This window comes from Kogia breviceps, chromosome 2 (assembly GCF_026419965.1).
Source record: "Kogia breviceps isolate mKogBre1 chromosome 2, mKogBre1 haplotype 1, whole genome shotgun sequence".
Classification (NCBI taxonomy): Eukaryota; Metazoa; Chordata; class Mammalia; order Artiodactyla; family Physeteridae; genus Kogia; species Kogia breviceps.
The window spans coordinates 14,392,604-14,413,719 of NC_081311.1; the positions used below are offsets into that span (position 1 = coordinate 14,392,604).

General features: G+C 45.3%; 1 protein-coding gene across 4 annotated transcripts in view; it reads left to right on the plus strand.

Moving 5' to 3' along the window:
- The window catches only part of GFRA1 (GDNF family receptor alpha 1), a 255,364-nt gene that overhangs the window by 38,867 nt on the left and 195,381 nt on the right, over positions 1–21,116 (plus strand). For all 4 annotated transcript variants that reach the window (XM_067024579.1, XM_067024580.1, XM_067024578.1 and 1 more), the window contains exon 4: positions 89–172. In XM_067024579.1, the coding sequence (XP_066880680.1) occupies positions 89–172 (84 nt within the window). The remainder of the gene's footprint in view (positions 1–88; positions 173–21,116) is intronic.

Here is a 21,116-nt window from a genome sequence, read left to right on the forward strand (position 1 = left end):
ACTCATAACATAATTAGAATTCAGATTCAGTAACAAAAACTGACTGAAATATGTCTATATCTGAGCCCAATCTTTCTGTTGTTTTTAGGAAATGATCTGCTTGAAGATTCCCCATATGAACCAGTTAACAGCAGATTGTCTGATATATTCCGGGCAGTCCCATTCATACCAGGTAAGCAGATTTATACTTCCACTCTGATGCCTTCGCCTGCTTGAAATCCATTGGCTTACGTTCTCTTTGGCTCTCAAGTAGTGTATAAGTAGATAGATGAATGGCACAGTGTTTCTGGGAAATTAGAAATAGGATGATGATAATGAAGAGGCAGAATGCCTAGAGATGATTGTATGACTTGAAAGTAATTCTAAATGAAGTAATGTTGTGTGGTGGTTTGAGAGAGGTTGGAAGGAGGTGACTTCGTTGAATTTTTTCTTCCTCATTGAAATATGATTGGCCAACTCTTGCAAAGGGAGTGCCACTTCCGTCTGTAGGTGGCAATCGTATTCCCTTCTTGCTGCGTACTGTACACAGTGCCTCCCTGGAAATGGGATATGTTTAAATGATGCCACTTTACTTTACGAGACGTCTGAAGATAATCTTAGATTGTTGGAGAATTTTGGATGGACTCACTTGTCTGCCTTTGATTTAAAAGATTAAGCTCAACCATTTGTTAACAGTTTTTTTTTTGTTTCTAATTTTTCCTGAGCAAGTGTGTACATATACAGGAGAATGTATTACTGCCCTTTCAAAAGTGGTCTCAATTCCCATAGTCTGTTTTGTCTCTCTTTGCAAATCTACATGTGGTTTGGAAGTGACCTTAGTTTTCGAATTAAGTTTTTCATAACATCTGCATTCAGACAGCCCCATAAATAATGAGTAAGGCAGTGATTTCCCTTAATGACATACAGATTTCAGACTGATGTTGACTTTTTTTGTTTACAGTTAAGACTTTTTCTCAAGTATATATAGCCATCACAAATTGTATGTTTCTTGGTGGTTAAACATGATGGTTCATGTTGAATTTCTTTCTATGAGATATGGTGGTTTCGTACTGGTGAGAGTGTTCTGGTGTTCTAAATGTTTTATGTTTTCCTGCAGAAAGACATAGAACCAAGGAAGTATGTAAATACTGAAATTATGTGTGGGTGTTTTATACACACATTCATTCATTCATTCATTCACGGACATCCATTTTACATACATTCTCACCTTTGGGATTTTGGCAGTGAGCCAGACAGATGTCATATCTGCCCTCGCGAATCTTAGAGGCAGCCAGCAATTGACATTTATTAAGCTCTTATTATATGCCAGGTACTGTTTAAGATCTCTTCATGATTCACTTATGTAGTCATCATCAAGTGCATCTTAGATATTGTTATTTCCATTTTAGAGATGAGATGATTGAGGTAGGGTGAACCTAGGAAACCAGCCCAAGATCACAGAGCTCCTAATTGGTGGAACGAGAATTTAAACCTATATGTGTTTGCAAGATTTTGCAACATCTGCCTCTTGCTACTCAGAACGTGGTCCTCAGACCAGCAGCACGGACATCACCTGGGAGTTTGGTAGAAGTGTGGAATCTCAGGCTCCATCCCAGAGCTACTGAATGAGAATTTGCATTTTAAGAATATCCCTGGGCTGGGTGCTTCATATGCACATGAAGCTTGAGAAGCACTCCTCTATATTATGCTTTAGGTTCGGAGGAAAAGTGTGTGTGTGTGTGTGTGTGTGTGTGTGTGTGTGTGTGTGTGTGTGGTCTGTTTCAGGATAAAATATAAGGGGACAAGTTTAGTTTCAGAGGTGTTCATATATTATCCTGAGTAATGCTGATAATTTCCACCGCAAATCCCTATTAATGCTGTCTGTCCCTTTGGCCCAGCCAGGACAGTGGCTGAAGGCAGTGAGGCGGGAATGCACAGACAAGAGTATATGACCATCTGAGCTCTCTTGGGAGCAGGTCAGGAGGAACTAGGATGGGGTGCCAGAAACCAACCTGGCCTTCCTAGCACCGCGAGGGGCAGTGCCTCTCGCTGGCTGCGTGCCCCACGGAAGCATCACTCCTCAGTCTTTGTACTGGTGCCTGGAAGGATACGAACCTCCCCAGGGAGAGTGAGGGTGAGGAAGTAGGTAAGGAGGAAGGTTCATTTGGGTTTTAATTTCAAAACTGTTCTGAGCTATAGGGCTGTAGTAGACTCATTTCCCCCTCTCTGGGTCTCTCTTTTCTTGGTATAATGAGGCCATTGGAGTAAAAATCTCCAGTCCTAACAGCCCATGATTCTGAGGGAAGATTGAGGACACCTTCAGAATCCCTCCTCTGTGCTCCTACATTTGCATTTTCAACCCTAGCATTCATTCTCCACTTAAAGTGACTTGATCATTCTCGGATACCACTGGCTTGTCTGGATTTCTTTGATGAGTGTCAGAAATTCTTCCACGTGGACCAGGTCCCCCTCATTCGTTCTTTGGGATCCCTCTCTCAAGCTGGTGTCTTTTCATAGCCAGTATGATCGTCAGTTTGTGAGACCCAGCCTACCGAGGTCCCAGAAGCCATAGCGAATGACTCAGAGCCAGGAAGGTCTTGTCTAGAGCTACATTTTATATCTCAAGGGCATTGGATTTAGGTTCCAGCTGTAATGAGCTTTGACCTCTGACAGTGACCGTGTTCCTAAGTGGGTATAGGAAAGCCAAAGGGAGCCTTGAGAGGTTTTAAGTCATTGAGTAATGCATATTATCCAGTTTGGCATTTGTAGGACGGAGAGGGACAGAGGATCAGGATGATGAGTGTTGCTGTTGTTGAGAGTGTCTCTGTCTTGAGAGTGTCTCTGAGGAGACCAGGACAACAGGGCCTTTGCCTTTTACAGATAGGGTCGTAATCAGAGTTTTCATATTTGGATCCCTCTGCCCAAGGGGAAGAGGATGTTTATCCACATCCACTAAGTGCGAGCTGAATCCTCTCACCGAACAAGACATGTTTGACGTTCTTGAGTTTCCATTTTCTTTGGACTCTTCAAACCCATAGCCATCTTTGCCATTGTTTACTTGATCACCAGTTAAAAGGCCATATTGAGGTATTATCCATGGCGGGAACAAGGAAGGGGACAAAAATAAGGTGGAATCTAAAAACTGTCATCTGAGGCCTGAGCTACAGAAGGGAAATAAAGCAGCCTAGTCTGGTGAGAATTGCAGTGGGAGGTTGGAGGGATTATTCTCCTGGAAACGCAATAAAGGAAGCGGAAGCGTTGGCCTCTAAGGCACTTTGAAGGGCTCTAGGAAGTGCCTTTTCTGTGAGTGGATGCTGGTGTGGTTTTTGGGGGTCTCACCAGGCAGTGAGCTAGAGGACACAACGGAAAAAGTGAGCCAGTGCAAGAGGATGTCGGAGGAGAGGAGAGAACAAGGAAAGTGTCTTGGGAGCCAAGAGGGCAGAGCTCTGTGGGCGCTCAGAGGATGGAGCTATCAGGTGGTGTTTCACATCTGTGTCTCTCAGCCACAACTCTGCTCTTTAACCTCCATTTGGCCTCACCTTTTCTTCTTCACATATGTTCAAGAAGCAGCAAGAAATAGTGATTTGAAAGGAAGATGAGCCTGTTTGCGATGTCTTTGGACTCTCTGGAGGGGGGGAACAAAGCAGTGAGAAATTTGGAAAGTGCAGCGGGTGCAGAGAAAAGCCTGAAGATGGAGTATCAGAGGGGGATGTAAGGCCCTCTGCGGCAGCGAGAGATTAAAAAAGGGGCTCCAATGTTTAAAAGTATTGATTGGGAGGTTAGATTTTGTAGAGAAGAATCAAGAAATGCCAGACCTTCCTCAAATGTAATCAAAGTTGATGGTATTGTAAACAAGAGTCAAGTGGAGAGATCATGGGGAAAGAGTGATGCTGGGAATTTTTTAAAAACATATTTATTGGTCCTGATGCTGGGATTTGAACATCCTAAATCTGATTTGCTGAACGAAAAAGTTCTAGGTCTCTGGCTTTGCCACCATTTCCCTACTAAGTCCCAGGAGTGGCTTAGACCTTCCCAGGAAGCCTTAGGATCTTGAGATTGGTCCCCAAGTAATTGGAAATGGCTTGCCCAGAATCAGATGCCCCTAAACTCTCTTTTGAGTCTGTCCCCTTTTTGAATGATGCTATCAATAATGAGCTATGTTTAGCATTTCTGTTTTAATGTACCATCATATATGTGTAACTATTAAACAAAAACTTTATTAAAATGTTTAGATGTTGAAGAAAAGCCTTATAAGATCATCTGCTGTCTTGTCAAATCATGATAAGAGAGAAGGGCTTGTAAATACCAGCTGCTCAGGGTATATGGTGGTCCTCTCCTTTCCACTCAGCTCTCTAATCATGTTGTCACTAGATTTGAGAACTCCTATGCCTTATAAGATCATCTGCTGTCTTGTCAAATCATGATAAGAGAGAAGGGCTTGTAAATACCAGCTGCTCGGGGTATATGGTGGTCCTCTCCTTTCCACTCAGCTCTCTAATCATGTTGTCACTAGATTTGAGAACTCCTATAAATTCTTTTTTATCTATCCTGGCATAGGGTAAATTCCTTTGTAGGCTAGCTTGGCCCTGCCCTTCCTCTCTAAGCCACATCACCTCTCCAGTCAGGCTCACTGAGCAATCCATTCCCAGATATTTTCATGTGCGTTCACTTTCCCATGCCTTGACACTTGGCTTTGCCTTTGTTTGGGAGGTTTCTATTAGTTCTTCAAGACCAAGATCAGGTTTCATCTCTGAGGGCCATGCTGGAATTCCCCCAGACAGGCGCTTCCACTCAGGACTCTCTCATGCTGCACTTCACTCTTGCCTTTATGATAGCTGTTAATCACAGACTATCGAGGGGACTTATTTTATCTAGCTGTCTTTCCTACTGGAAAGTCAGAGATTTGCTTGTCATGGCGGGTGTTTGCTCAGCACCGAGCATCTTTCCTGGCTCTGAGCAGGCGTCTCATTAACCATGAGTGGTTGGATGTCAGAGAAAGGACTTAGAGATCGTCTAATCCTCTGCTTTTACAGAACTGAAGTTCAAAGAGGGGAAGCAATTTGGCCAGGGCCACACTGCTTGAGGGTCACCTCCAGAACCTTTACTTGGCACTGCCTTTGGGGAGATCAGTGTCGGCCTCTTTCTCTTCTGCATACTCTCTGGACAAACCTCATCCATCTCTGGGACCTCAGCTACCACGTCCAATGAGGACTCAGAGCCTCCCCTCCTACTCCATCCTCTCCTGAGCTCTAAACCAGCATTTCCAGCTGAATCCTGGATGATTCCTTCTGGATGTGTCTCAGTTACTTCAAACTCAGCACATCCAAAAAGGATCTCATCATCCCTCGCCTTTTCTCCTTACATCCTTCTCTTCCTGAGTCTCCTGTCTTATATAAAGGCATTATCTGTCTAACTCATGAGCTTTGGAATCATCTCCAGCATCTCCTCTGCCCTCCTCACTCCTTCCACTGGACCCATCACTAAGTCCTGCTGAAATTGCCTGCTGTCTTTTGGATTGCTCTTCTCTCTCCATTCCCTCAATCTACCCACCTTATCTTTTACTTGAACTTTGCATTGGCCTTCTTACTGGCCCCACCCTTGTGTCTAGTCTCTCCCAGTCCAACCTGGCCACCCATTGCCAGATATTACCTTAACACCTTGGTGACTTCCAGGAATGATCTGGTTTCAGTCTCCTTCCATAGTTTCTTCTATTAATCGACCTTCTATCTCACCCCAGTGACCCCATGTCTAAACAACCCAGGTTGACCGGCTGCGGTCCCACCAGTGCTCTGGGCAGCTTCATGCCTCTTCATCTCTGTACGCGATGGTGAAAGAACATGTGCTCTGGAATTCCACTCACCTGGGTGCATCCCCAGCTCTGCCGCTTACGGGCAGGTCGTTTGAGCTCATTGTACCTCAGACTTCTTGGATGTAAGATGAGATGATGATAATGCTTCCCTTACAGGTTCTTGGGAATTAAAAAGGCTATATGTAAAATGCCTTGCTTAGTGCCTGAACTATAATTGGTCCTCAATAAATCTCAGTCATTTTTAATGCTGTACCAAGGCCCTGTTGGCTGTTGGCTCACTCCTGACTCCAAGAGTGGGACTCTTTTTCCGCAGACTGTATTCCCGTATCGGAACAAGGATCCTATGTCTTGAAAAGGATAGCAACCCCAAGCCTTCAGGAAGACTGCTCATAAACTATCTTGGACAAGAAATAAGAAATCTATCCAATATATAAAGGGCCCTGGAGGAAGCCCTATCTCTCTCTTTTTAAAAAAAATTTATTTTATTTTTATTTATTTTTGTCTGCGTTAGGTCTTTGTTGAGTGGGCTTTCTCTAGTTGCGGCGAGTGGAGGCTACTCTTCGTTGCAGTGCACCGGCTTCTCATTGCAGTGGCTTTCCTTGTGGAGCACGGGTTCTAGGCGTGCGGGCTTCAGTAGTTGTGGCTCGCGGGCTCAGTAGTTGTGGCTCGCAGGCTCTAGAACACAGACTCAGTAGTTGTGGCATATGGGCGTAGTTGCTCTGCAGCATGTGGGGTCTTCCCGGACCAGGGCTCGAACCCGTGTCTCCTGCATTGGCAGGCAGCTTCTTAACCATTGTGCCACCAGGGGAGCCCCAGCCCTATCTCTCTTTTTTTTTTTTTTTTTTTTTTGCGGTATGCGGGCCTCTCACTGTTGTGGCCTCTCCCGTTGCAGAGCGCAGGCTCCGGACGCGCAGGCTCAGCGGCCATGGCTCACGGGCCCAGCTGCTCCGCGGCATGTGGGATCTTCCCAGACCAGGGCACGAACCCGCGTCTCCTGCATCGGCAGGCAGATTCTCAACCACTGCGCCACCAGGGAAGCCCCCTATCTCTTAATAACCCAGTTTGAGTCTTAAATCCCCTTTGGGGAAGGTCTTCCTTTTTCCTGCTCTGAATCCCCCTGTTCCTCTGGGGCCCTGTCCTTCCTTAAGCTCTTTGGTCGGAGGTGAGTTGGCTGCAGCTGGCTATCACCCCGGGTGGGAGCTCTTCCTGTGCTTAAGGATTCTTGTGATCAGCCTACCCTTCTCAGCTTGACTGATTTCCATTCTTCTAACCTCTCCCCATAAATCTTCTTTGCAACGCCCCTCATAGCGGGAAGAATTACTGCTCCCTGAGAAGGGCATGCCTTAAAGCTGGGAGAGGCTTCCGTCTCCACAGGCTCTGCTAAGTACACTTACATTTCACTTTCACACACCACTACTTTTGGCTTTTATCCTGTCGCTCTCCAGCCCCTCAGTGACCCATTTTTATTGTACAACAATAAGAAATTACAAACAGATAGAAAAGGAAAGCAAATTTAAACCACTCATAGTCTCTGCTCTCAGAGATAACCACTGTAAACATCTGATACAAGCCTTTTCAGGTTTCTTTCATATATATATATATATATATATATATATATATATATATATATATGAATATACATATGTGTGTGTATACATATATATTTATCTTTTTTTTTCCTTTTTTTACAAAAATGGAGTCATAGTCTACACATGCTTTCTTATTACCTGCCTTATGACCTGAGGAATCTGTGTCTCCTTGTGTCACTGGCCACTTCCTAAAGGCAAATTTTATTATTTAGATTAACTGTCAACATCAAGAAGTTTCATGAGTAAAGCGTCAGGTCATTCCACTGTCTGGATACTTCTGGCGAAGGCCGGAATGCTCCAGTGCAGGCTGTGAACTTAGAGACAGTGAAATGTTTTGCATAGAGTTACTGTAGGTCCCGTTACCAGAAGAGGGGAGATAAAACATCAGTGAGTGACAGGTAATTGCATGAACTGAAGATTGTTACAAGGTGCAAAATTGCATATAGCCAATATGTCTGTCCTCATTCCTTTTCCTTAGTCCTCCAAAGTATTTCTTTCTGCCATCTCTTAATTTTTCTGCTGTCAAAGCTTATTCTTTCCAAAGGATGTCCATTTTTGTTCTTTGGGACACAGTAGCGAATTCTCAAGAGAAGTTACGGGGATTGTTTGGTCCAAAGAGCACTGGTCCAGGAGTCAGGAGACTGTGTTCTGCTTCCAGCTTTACCTCTAACTAGCTGGTGACCTTGGGCAAGTGTCTACCCTTCTTTAGAGACCTCTCCTCCTTTTGTAAAATGAGGGCAGTGGATGAGATGACCTGTAACATATTTTCCTTCTTTCTCTAAGGGCCTGCATATTGAATCTTGTATTATTCTGCGACTTACAGTTTTTCTTTCTAGCCTTTTCTTCATGCTAGAGAAACTCGTCATCTTACCATATATATTTTTCATATTAATAACATTTATAAAGTATGATTTATTCAATATGTACCTTACTTTGAACCAGAATGTATTTAAAGCATCTCATTTGAATACATGGAAGAAGATAAAATAAGAAATGAGGAGAAAATAAGGAAAAGGGGAAAATGATAGTAGGAGAGAGAAAAGGAAGCCAGGAGTGAGTTCAGAAGACAAAATGCATGTCATAAGATTATATTTAAACAAATTAAATTATCAGAAGTACTGTGTGAAAACAAAGAGGTAAATGAAATCCCTGGATTGTCTGTGCCGTAGGACTTTTGGAGGTCATTCTAGTCCAATCCCCTTATTTTACTGATAAGAAAACTGAGAGTTCCATAAATTTCTAGGACAGTAAAACATAAATTGTCTAGGACAGTGATGACAAGTAAAATTAGGTATGTGTTTGTTTTTAAATGGATATTTGAAACTCTCCATCTCCTGGCATTTCCCTACCTCCTTTAAAATTGTCCTTCACCTGCCCATCGGCTCCTTTTAGGATACCAGACTTTGTTCACACAGTTAGGGTGAGAAGCACAGCCTTAGACTTTAGTTAAGTGGGTGGCTGTCCATTGTTTCGGAATTGTTTCAGTACAAGGGTTATTTAATAGGTCTCTGTTTGGTAACAGGAGCCAGTGACCAGAATGTTGATTTTCACATCTTTTAGCCCCCTTCAGAATTGTCTGCAAGGAAAACTGAGAAATTATTTGTCACTTTACACCCTCTCAGCCTTCAGATTAAAAAAAAAAATTAATCTTTTGTCTGGAATTTTTTGTTAAAGAAGCTAACCGCTTCCTGTAATTTAGAGACTCAACTAGCTGGGTCAGTGATGAGAACGAATGGGTAATTTGCATAAGGGGCTAATTTATTATGTCCCCCGGGCATTTCTTTCATCTCTCTTCCCATTCTAATTAATGTTCTAAGAGGGTCTATCACCATATCAGAAATTAGGGGTGAAAGCAGCCACTGTTAACCTTTATTCTTATGATTTTTTATCTTCTTTGATCTTTTAACCATTTTCTTTTCATAGCCAGGGATTTGCACAGATCGGGCTGGGGAAAGCATGGAGAGGAGATTTTAGGGGTATGCTCTTTTCTGATCTTTCTTCAAATAGTAGTCTGTTGTAAAAATAAAAATGACTCAGGATAGCTCTCTAACCACAGAGGGATTTTGTAAAACACACAGAAGGGTACGGTCATGGTACAGAATTGTTTCTAAATTTGAGCCCTCTAGAACATCTATATAAACATGTACATACACATGCACAGATAGAGATATATGTATATATCTGCCTCTTCATGTGTGTGTGTATATATAGTGTGTGTGAGTGTGGATGTCTGTATTATTAAACATTTTGCCTCAAAAAGATCTTCCTTGACACGTGTTTCAGTTGGTTCTGGCTGTGACAAAGGCAGCTATGGGTGAGAGAGTGTGACACAGCTGAGGAAAGGCAAGAGAACAAGCAATTTCTTCGAAAATCAATTGCAATTTGCTCCTACTAAATTGGCCCTCGGTCTGCCCTGTCCAAGCATTAGCATATGACAGACTTTTAATCATTTGGTCAAATGGCCTATTTTTGGTCAAACCACAGTTGCCTCTGGGACTCTGCCCATAGTCCTAGAGCTGTGTTATCTCCAGACCTGCAGTCTCTTTAAAGAGGAGGTGAGTGTGGGGAGAGGAGTTCCCTGGGGAGCCCCTGAGTGCCCTGCACAGGCTGGGCTGCCTGTTCAAGGTCATTAGTTCCTTTTGGTCCCCAACCATGCTAAAAGGTAGGTATAACGATCTCTGATTTTTGAGAGGGAAACCTGAGATCAGAGAGGTTGATTAATTTTCGCAGTGCCACACAGCCAGTTAGTGGAAGAGTTAAGTTTCGCATCTTATTTCTGCATCTCCAAAGCCTGTGCTCTTTCTACTGTTCTGTGATGAAATTTTAAGTACCGACCTGATCCTTTATTAAGGAGGAACTGTCTAGATCCTACTCTACCTCCTTAATTCCCAGTTTCCCTTCCTCTGTCTTCCACCTTAAAACACTATTTGACAAAAAACCTTTAAAGTTGAAATATAAACCAGTATCTATTATTTTAATATTTAGCCTTGCATTCCGATCGGTTCTTAATTGACAAGCAAAATCCAGAACATGCATGCTATTAAAACCATTCCTGCGGAACTGCAGAAATATTAACCAGAGAAGAAATTTCTGGTTTGTATCTTTTTTCATTTCAGTGTGAGACGGAAGGTTTCTAAAGTAGAGCAGAATGCCTGGGGCCATTTTTTTTTTTTTGGTCATGTTGTCATATAAATAGCATTACGCAGTGGTAAAGAAAGGAATACATAGTTTAGTCCCACTTTAAGGTGACCTACTATGTCATTCATTTGTCTTCTGTCACGCTGGTACTACTTTCCTTTTACGTCCGTCCCTCCTAATGGTGTAAGAAACACCGTGCCAACTGTTATTTCTGTTGCCTTTTGTACATGATTGTTTTGTGTACAGTGAATTATGTAGGAAAATAAGTATTGATTGCATTCTTGGTAGGAAGAGGCCAGCAGGTTTCTTAAAGCCCATGTTTATGAAATGTTTCATTGAACCCTGTTAGTATGAGTTTCAAATAAACTCTATAAGAAGATACTAGGAGATTGGAGAATTCTGGAGAGTCCTTGATGGAACCATTATATCCTTGTGTGCTTAGGAATGGCAAGTGGCATTAGAATGGGAAAAGGAGTGAACAGGCTGGAACTCAAAACATACTCCCAGTTGAAAACGGTTACCCTCCGCGTGAGACCTTAAGAGAAATAAAAATAGTAATGACGACAGCGGTGAGAGGCAATGAGCTAGGTGTGTTTTTTTTGGTTTTTTTTTTTTTTTTGCGGTACGCGGGCCTCTCACTGCTGTGGCCTCTCCCATCGCGGAGCACAGGCTCCGGACGCGCAGGCCCAGTGGCCATGGCTCACGGGCTTAGTTGCTCCGCGGCACGCGGGATCCTCCCGGACCGGGGCACGAACCCGTGTCTCCTGCCTCGGCAGGCGGACTCTCAACCGCTGCGCCACCAGGGAAGCCCTAGGTGTTTTACATGCAATAACTTGTGTCAACCTTGTTTAGTAGAAGGTGTTCTTAGCCCCACTCGGTAGATAGGAAACTGAGACCCAAGTAAGGAACTGGCCTGAGGGCACACGCCTAAGAATGGGTAGAGCCACATTCTCACCCAGGAAGTCTGGCTCCGGAACCCATGCTGCAGCGTCCATTTGCGTACATATAACCAGAGAGATAAATCCCTGAAAGTGAGAGCACAAACTGCATGAAGAAGCCTTAGACACTTTGTACTGAGTTATATATATATGTGTGTGTATGTGTATGATATACACATAGGTAATGTAATATATTATATATAAAATAAGTATAATCTAATGAAGAGAAGAATTGGTCAGTTTCTGTGATCTCTCTTAATTTTCAGTATTTTGGTGTGATGGAATGGCATTTCTGCCAAATTCATTCATCACATTTTTATTGAGAACTTACTATGAGCCTAGTGAGAGGCCTAGGTGATTCAGAGGTAAATAGGACCCTGCCATTGCCTTTTAAGAATTCTCTTTTTTGTTTTAGGGCTAGGTATAAAATAAATAAGTTATGTTGCAAAGTGGTAGGTGACTGAGTAAAACTCCGTACAAGGCTCAGATGTAGCCCTAAGAAGGGAATAACTGACTGGATGGAGTAATGGGTCAGAGAGGGCGTGCTGAAGGGGACTCTGAACTGGGTTTTGAGGAGTAGATAGGAGTTTGATAAGGAGGGGTGGTTGGGGAGGGCATTCTAGGCAGCGACAACAGCATGGGCAAAGGCGCTGAATGTCTAGGGTGCTGTAATAAGCTGCTTTCTATGGCAGGGGCCCTGGGTATGAGCAGTGGTGGGAGAAGAGCTGGGCAGAGAGGCAGGTTTGCCACGCTCAGGGGCTTGGCCTGTGTCTCAGCAGAACCAGGGAAGGATGATGGCTAACGGAACTCAGCATTGTTGGGATTTTTAGGCCAAATCATATGAAATTGCCCGTTTTTGTAGGTCAACGTGGTAGAATAGCACACATTTCATATGGCTCAACGTTATATAGTTTTGTGTCATAAAAGCAGACACAGGGGTCTGGATGCTTCCAGACCAGAGAAAGACATAGGTCTGCTGTTAGGGTTAGTAACTCATCTCAGAAGGTACCTGTTTGCCTCAGCTCCTGATGGACACAGAGCCAGTGTAGGCCTAGTTCAAACTTCTCTCTCTCAGATCTTCTCCTTGGGGGGGGGGGGAAGATGCACAAGGCACGCAGTGCACACAACTCCCCATTTAGGTGCCCAAGGTCGGCAGCGGAGCAGCAGTCAGTGAGGCCACCCGGGCCTCACAGGGTGGTCCTGGGAAGGGACTGAGGCACATGGAGGGCAGGTGACAGCAGAGCAGAGAGGTGCCAGCAGGAGTGAGTGCGGGAAGCAGGGCGGTCTAGAGCCAGGTCATGACACGTCTTCATGCTCAGAGGCATTTTAGCTTGTAACAGGAGAAAGGGTGTCATTGAAAATTGTTCAGTGGGGCCCCTTAGACATTGCGTGAGCCAGCTGGGGAAAGGAGGCAGCCTGGAAGCCAGTGGGAATGTGGACGGTCTTGGACGCCCCAGAGGAATGGCTCCCCCATCTGCAAAGCCCCAATCCCAACCCCAGGGCTGCCCTCTAGCCTGGAATCAGGGTGGGCATCTGCTTTCTGATCTGGGAACAGTGGTCAGGCATGGGCGTTTGGATCTCCAGGCCAGAGCTGTCCTCCTGGCTGGGACACATGGCCCTGACCTACCTGCCTGTGGTCCACCTGTTGGGAGGACTCGATGTATGGCTTCTTTCTTTTCTATGTACTGTTTTATTCTTCTGGTTCCCTAGTCCTGGGTCTCACTTGGCAGTTTTCTGCATTACATTCTCCACTTGCTTCAGAACATTTCACAAGAGACTGTCTGAATAAAAACGCAAAGATTCTAAATGCAGGGAGTTGTCTTAATTGAAAGAGATGCCCGCTCACCCCAGGGCAAGCCCGGTTAGAGAAGGATGAGGTGGGAGGGCCTTTGGGCCCAAAGCCAGTAATTACCACAGCTCACAGAGCAGTTCCGAAGAAGTAAGCAAACCCTCTCTGTCCTTCTTTGAGCCCAGGGTGTGTTTATGACGTTGTTTTAATGATACTGTTGGGCTGGGAAAGGGGAGAGGTGATGCTACTGCCGATTTCCTGTACGAACACACCCAGAGCTGGGCAGCTCTATCCTCAAGAGCCACCAGGCAGACTCTCTGTATTCATTCCAGAGATTGGGGTGGGGCTGGGGAGGGACAGGGGATGAGGTCCCAATGATCCTAGGAAATTATGAAATGCAGAATAGCAGCGGTAAAGAGTAGAGTTTGGGAATTAAACACACCCAGATTTGAGTTCCACATTCTAGCGCTTACTAGCTGTGGGACCCTGGGTTAATAGAGACCCTGCCTGTAAATGGGGATAAGAATCGTATCCAATTCATAAGGTTATTGGTGGTAACACTTAGGAAGAGCACTGGAAAGTGCTTGGGAAATGATAGGTGAATGACTGCCAGTCACTTCCTTTCATATGCACCCTAACTCCCTTCTCCCTCCTCTCCCAATTAATTAGCATGAAACAGCAATCGTAGATGGAGTGGCTGTAGATTTTTTTTCTGCTCTGAAAGAAAAAAGACACCAATAGCCGTACTGGAAATGATGATCACCAATTCAGTTCAGTCCGAAACATCAATTATCTTCTCTAAAAATCACAGTAGTCACATTCTCTGAGAACCTACTCTGCGCCTGGCACTGTGCTAGTTTTGGGGGGATGATGAAACCAGAAAGAGGGTGCGGAGCACAAGGAGTGCCAAGGAGGGAGCGGGAAGAGGAGCAAGAAAGGGAACTAGGATGCAGGGAAAAGAAAGCTCTGGAAGGAGGTGGCCGAGACTGGGGTGCAGGGCTTCGGGGAGTGGACTCCAGGTGAGCCAAGGCACGTCGAAGGCAGGAAAGGAGAGGAAAAGCAGCACAGAAAATGAACATTAGATATGCTAGCCCTGTGTTGAGCATCTGTGAGCATGGTGAAAACCTAGTGTGTCTTTTTCCTGATTATTCTCAAGAATGTTTAAAGAAACGTACTGTTTGCAAACAAAGTAGAAACAGTGGAAGCATTGTTTTCTATTAGCAGTATAAGGTTCACTGCCTATGGGTATTTTTTCATTCTTGTCTTCCAAATTGTAATTTTAAAAGATGAGGCATTTCATATTCAAGAGTTTCCTTTGTCTGAAGTAAATTATTCATTTCTACCCACTTTCAGAAACAATGAACATAATACTTAATGCATCACAATTAAGCGGGTGTAGCTTCCTATAAAATTATGTTCTGTGCATTTTGGTGGCAAACAGAGCAGTGTATCCTATATCTTGTCGACATTTGTTCCTCATAAGCAAAACATAAAGAAGGACAGACTCAGAAATGTGTTTTCTTTCCTCCCCTGGTGGAGGAGGGGTAACTTTAGACCCAATCAGCCTTGTTTTTGACATTCCACAGCTGTTGGGGGCTATGTCACTGGGCAGGGAAAGTGAACTTACTGCTACTATATTGTGCGTGGGGTCAGGTGAGGGTCAGAATTCTTGAGCCCTACCCATTCATCTCAGTCCCCTTTGTCTGGGTTTGAGATCCCTCTAGAATCTTCTTTTAGAAGGGCATCGCCTGGAAATGACTTCCTTTTGGATTTAGTGGCAACTGCTTCTTGAATGCTGGCTGGTTGGTCATGTGTATCTTTTCCGAGGATCCGGCTTTTTTTTTTTTTTTTTTTTTTTTTTTTGCAGTATGCGGGCCCCTCACTGCTGCGGCCTCTCCCGTCGCGGAGCACAGGCTCCGGACGCGCATGCTCAGCGGCCATGGCCCACGGGCTCAGCCGCTCGGCGGCACGCGGGATCCTCCCGGACCAGGGCACGAACCCGTGTCCCCCGCATCGGCAGACGGACTCTCAACCACTGCGCCACCAGGGAAGCCCGAGGATCCGGCTTTTTGAAATACCTTTTTTGTGTGTGACAAGATTCCTCCTTAGGAAAATAGGCATTGCCAGCAAGGACTGAGATGTCCATGGAAAGCCTCTTCAGGCTTGAAGGTTTAGCTGTGATGGTCCCCAGGAATTCAAGTTCCCAGCTCTGAGGTCAGAGTCAAAGCTGGCCGTGACTCTGCCAGAGAGCAGTTGTGGAACACGTTACTGGCGAAATGCCTGCTGGCTGCCCAGTACTAGGATACCAGATGCCTTCACAGATTATTTCATTTAATCCCGAGTGTTGTCCCAGAGTGGCACTGGGGCATTATTTACCTCTTATATAAGAGGAAACCCAAACTCAGAGAAGTTGAGTGACATGCCTAAGGTCACACAGCTAGTGTTTGGAAGATGTCGAGCTCAAGCCAGGTTTGTCCAGCTCCTAAGGCCTAGGTCCTTGCATGCTCTTCTGCTTGTTGCCTTTTTGATTGCTAGGTCAAGAACAAAAGCAACCAAATGCAAGATGGGTTCTTAGCCCAGGTACCTCTGGTCTGAGCACGGTTTTGTATTTGAATAGACACAATGGCACCTTTCAAATTTGGGGGAGGCTTAGGAAGAATACCCTGGACTTGGTGAGAAATTTTCCCAGACGCTTCTGTACCCTTGGCTCTGGTTTAGTTTGTTGAGTACCTGCCTGGGCTGGACCGACCGCGCCCAGGGCACGGGCACTCGCAGGGTCTCTGATTCCAGCTGTGTGCTGATGCCTCTCCTCTGGGCTTCCTGCCGAGTCCCTTGCTCTGACCAGTATTTCCCTTGGAGTCTCTGGACTCTCAGTTGGAGGAACCCTCTTTGAGCATACGTCCGTCCAGCTGCCTGCTGGGTAGCGCCCGCAAGTGTTGGACTTATCCTGGCCGTAACTCAGACATGCTTCGCGTTGAGCCCACCTTCTCTCTTAAGCCTGGGGAACCAGGAAGAAGCCTGTTTAGAACCTTAGGGAGGTATTTTTATAGGCTGGGGGGAGTCGTCCTGAAGTGTTTGGAATCAGCCCTGGGTTTGCATCCTGACTTCATCGTTTCAAGACTTTGGCAAGTTATTTAACTGCTTTAAGTCTCCGTTTCTTGATTTGTCCAGCATGGATGATATCTACAGCGTCACTGTGAGAGTTGGATCTGAGTTATGAGACATTGTGTTTAAGTAACAATGAAGGAAGTTCTTACTAAGGAAACAACTCGCCCATCAGCCTCAAGACATTGCACTGCACCGAGGGTGGGCTCGGCGGGCCCTGTGCTCATCCTTCTAGACTTCTCCCAGCGTTCGTGGCTGCTTTCTGCAGACCTCTTAGCGCATCTGTAGTTGCCACCTTGACATGCCGGGTTCGGCCCGTAAAACCGAGCTGCCGCGCCACGTGGTATGCGCGAGCCGCGGGCCTCTCCTGCTGTCATCTGCGGTCCTGCCTCACAGCTCCTTGATTTCCCCCAACGTGCCGCGGCCTGGCCGAGCTGATGCAGTAGCACCCTAAGCGTAGGGTCAGTCCTGGACTTGTTCCTCCACGCCCTTGCCCTGAATTAAGAGAAAGGGCAGCACACACGGAGAGACCTTCCAGAAAGTGCTCTTGTGCAGATCCAGCGGCTGCTGGCGTCCGGGGTGCACCTTGGAGACTGGGGGAAGGAGAGTGCTCGTGGGTCACATGTCGGGTGGGTAGGCTGGGTGGAATGCAGAATTTTCCTATCAGGAGCAGAACCAAACAGCGTTTTAGATAAGCACTCTGATGTGGGCCAGAAGTGACTGGCAAATATTTACCCTAGATATAAAACACTCACTAAGTTAAATGTTGTTTAGAAACCCTGAAATAGAAAAATTTACACTCGGGGTTTTCTATTTGGTAGTTGTATTAAAAAAAAAAACCTACTGTTGTTTTTCCTTTCCTCTGAGCTGCCTTTCATAACAGGGAATGACAGCAGAGCAGTGCTCCCCTGGCCTGCCCATTCTGGAACCTTCCCTCTCTCAGTCCGCCTTCACCCCTGTGCCCCTCTCATACACATACCCCTCCCCCAACCCCAGTGACTCTGCTTTTCTGCTTGATGTGGACCTGGCACCATCCCACCTGTGCCTCCTCATGAATCTCCACGTGCCACGTGTGGGATGCTGGCTTCAGCAGACTTCCCTCGCCGCCAGCTTCCAGCTTCTATTGACTGAGGTGTTCAGACTCCTAGAGGACCAGCCTTTTGTGGGCTGCACACTGAGCGAGCTCCTGAGGACATGGCACGGGTCAGACAGATGAGGCTTTGAACTCAGGAGGCTCGCAGTCTAGTGGAGGAGACGTCATGAGTGCAAACAGGCAAGTGGTGGTTTCGATGGCAGTCAGTAATCTGAAGAAGATAAACCAATGCGACGGCAAATGGAGGGGAGAGGGAAACCCCACCGCACGGGGACGTCAGGAGGGCATCTCTGAGGAGGTGACTTTGCCCTAAATGACAAAGAACTGCCCATTCTCAGCACTGGCTGAAGGGTGTTGTTAGCAGAGTGCAGAGGCCCCCAGGTGCCCTCTTCACAAACAGGGAGGCCAGTGTGGTGGGAGACTCGTACTTGTTTGCCAGCGATGATCTACTGCTGCTGCCCTGGGCAGGGGGCCAGCGATGGAGGCAAGGCCACCACTGTGTGTCAGGAGGGAACGAACTATGGCGGTGTGTGGGGGGGGTCCTCGTGGGGGCACTAGGAGACTTTGGGGCCATGGTACCTGCTTTTGGTGGGGGGCAGGGGTGCGCCTCCATGCGCCTTACGCAAGAAAGCATCCGTGGCTGCATTTTACCACTCTAGAATTCTGCGGTATGAGCAAAGCAGCTGTTGGGGTCAGACCCAGAGATTCTGTGTTTGAGCATTACTGACTTTGCCTTGTTGCCCTTCTGATGTATGCTTTGAAAATGTAATTCTTCAATGAGAGTACTCTTTGGGGGATGGGTTCATGTTTTCTATTGATTGGTTTCTTTCTTTTTTTTTTATGGCAGTGTCCTCTTTTTTTTTTTAACATCTTTATTGGAGTATAACTGTTTTACAATAGTGTGTTAGTTTTTCCTTTACAACAAAGTGGATCAGTTATACATATACATATGTTCCCATATCTCTTCGCTCTTGTGTCACCCTCTCTCCCACCCTCCCTATCCCACCCCTCTAGGTGGTCACAAAGCACAGAGGTGATCTCCCTGTGCTATGCGGCAGCTTCCCACTAGCTATCTAATTTACATTTGGTAGTGTATGTATGTCCATGCCACTCTCTCACTTCGTCACAGCTTACCCTTCCCCCTCCCCATATCCTCAAGTCCATGCTCTAGTAGGTCTGTGTTTTATTCCCATCCGACCACTAATCTCTTCATGACATTTTTTTTTCTTTTCTTTTTTTTTTTTTTAACATCTTTATTGGAGTATAATTGTTTTACAATAGTGTGTTAGTTTTTCCTTTACAACAAACTGAATCAGTTATACATATACATATGTTCCCATATCTCTTCCCTCTTGCATCACCCTCTCTCCCACCCTCCCTATCCCACCCCTCTAGGTGGTCACAAAGCACAGAGGTGATCTCCCTGTGCTATGCAGCAGCTTCCCACTAGCTATCTAATTTACATTTGATAGTGTGTATATGTCCCTGCCACTCTCTCACTTCGTCTCAGCCCACCCTTCCCCCTCCCCATATCCTCAAGTCCATGCTTGAGTAAGTCTGTGTTTTATTCCCGTCCTACCACTAATCTCTTCATGACATTTTTTTCCCTTAGAGTCCATATATATGTGTTAGCATACGGTATTTGTTTTTCTCCTTCTGACTTACTTCACTCTGTATGACAGACTCCAGGTCCATCCACCTCATTATAAATAACTCAGTTTCATTTCTTTTTATGGCTGAGTAATATTCCATTGTATATATGTGCCACATCTTCTTTATCCATTCATCTGTTGATGGACACTTAGGTAGCTTCCATGTCCTGGCTATCATAAATAGAGCTGCAATGAACATTTTGGTACATGACTCTTTTTGAATTATGGTTTTCTCAGGGTATATGCCCAGTAGTGGGATTGCTGGGTCATATGGTAGTTCTATTTTTAGCTTTTTAAGGAACCCCCATACTGTTCTCCATAGTGGCTGTATCAGTTTACATTCCCATCAGCAGTGCAAGAGGGTTCCCTTTTCTCCACACCCTCTCCAGCATTTATTGTTTCTAGAGTTTTTGATGATGGCCAATCTGACCGGTGTGAGATGATATCTCATTGTAGTTTTGATTTGCATTTCTCTAATGATTAATGATGTTGAGCATTCTTTCATGTGTTTGTTGGCAATCTGTATATCTTCTTTGGAGAAATGTCTATTTAGTTCTTCTGCCCGTTTTTGGATTGGGTTGTTTGTTTTTTTGCTATTGAGCTGCATGAGCTGCGTGTAAATTTTGGAGATGAATCCTTTGTCAGTTGCTTCATTTGCAGATATTTTCTCCCATTCTGAGGGTTGTCTTTTGGTCTTGTTTACGGTTTCCTTTGCTGTGCAAAAGCTTTGAAGTTTCATTAGGTCCCATTTGTTTATTTTCGTTTTTATTTCCATTTCTCTAGGAGATGGGTCAAAAAGGATCTTGCTGTGATTGATGTCATAGAGTGTTCTGCCTATGTTTTCCTCTAAGAGTTTGATAGTGTCTGGCCTTACATTTAGGTCTTTAACCCATTTTGAGTTTATTTTTGTGTGTGGTGTTAGGGAGTGGTTTCTTTCTCAAAAGACAATGCAGAGAAAAATAATTCGAGAACATTGGAGCTGAAAGAGTCTTTTCTGATCCCCAAGTCCAGGCCCTTGGCTGAGGGATGGGTGGATGGATGGATGGGTGATGGAACTGGAGACTAGAATGGTTGAGGGGCTTGCTGGGGGGCAAACTGGTCCTGGGGCCAAGTCCCACACTCTTTCCTCTCTCGGCTGACATACGCAGTGTGTCCAAGTAAGTCAGGCCTGAAGGATGGGGCGATTGAAGGCGTGATGACTCTGTCCCTGCAGGCATCTGACTATCCTTGGAAGAAGAATTCTTAAATAATTGGGTCCCCCCGTCCTCTTCATCTTGTCCCTCATCTTGTCCCGTTCTCCCCCGAGGGAGGGTGACTGATAGATTCTTAAGCCACTCTGCCTTTTTTCTGCTCCTCAAACACATCAAATTTGTTCTGTCTCAGAGCCTTCGCTCTTGCTTCCCTTGTTGTCTGGAATATTCTTCTGTGTCATCTTCACTGGGCTGACTCCTTGTCATTTTCAACGCGGAGGTCTTCCATAACCACCCAGATAAATCTTTCCCTTCTCCCTCCTTTATTTCATCTCCCTGTTTCATTGTCTGTGTAGGTCTTACCACTGTCCAAAATTATGTTGTTGATTTGCTTGTTTGTCCACTTATCTCACTAGAATGTTAAGTTGCATAAAAGCAAGGGACCCCATCTGGCTTGTCCTCTTTTCTCTCCCCTGTCCTAGGAAGCCACATAGTAGGCACTTAGCAAATATGTGTTGAATGAACAAATGAGTGAATGAATGTGCAGCCAGCCTAAGCCAGGTAGGTGAAAACAGATTATTAAGTACTTATTTGATGCCCAGCACTTAGGTGGAACAGGGCGGACGTGCACAGACTAGGGCTGGAAACTCACAGTTCTGTTAGAGAGGTCCATCTGCTGGGATTCTTTCTCTTACAAATGTTGGAAAACGCACCTCTGACAGGCTCGGATGATAAAGATAAATGGTTCGCTCTTAGAATGTGTAAGATATCCAGAGGTGGGGCAGGTTTATGGCAAACACTGTCACCAAGGACATGGCTTCTTGACCTCTGGCT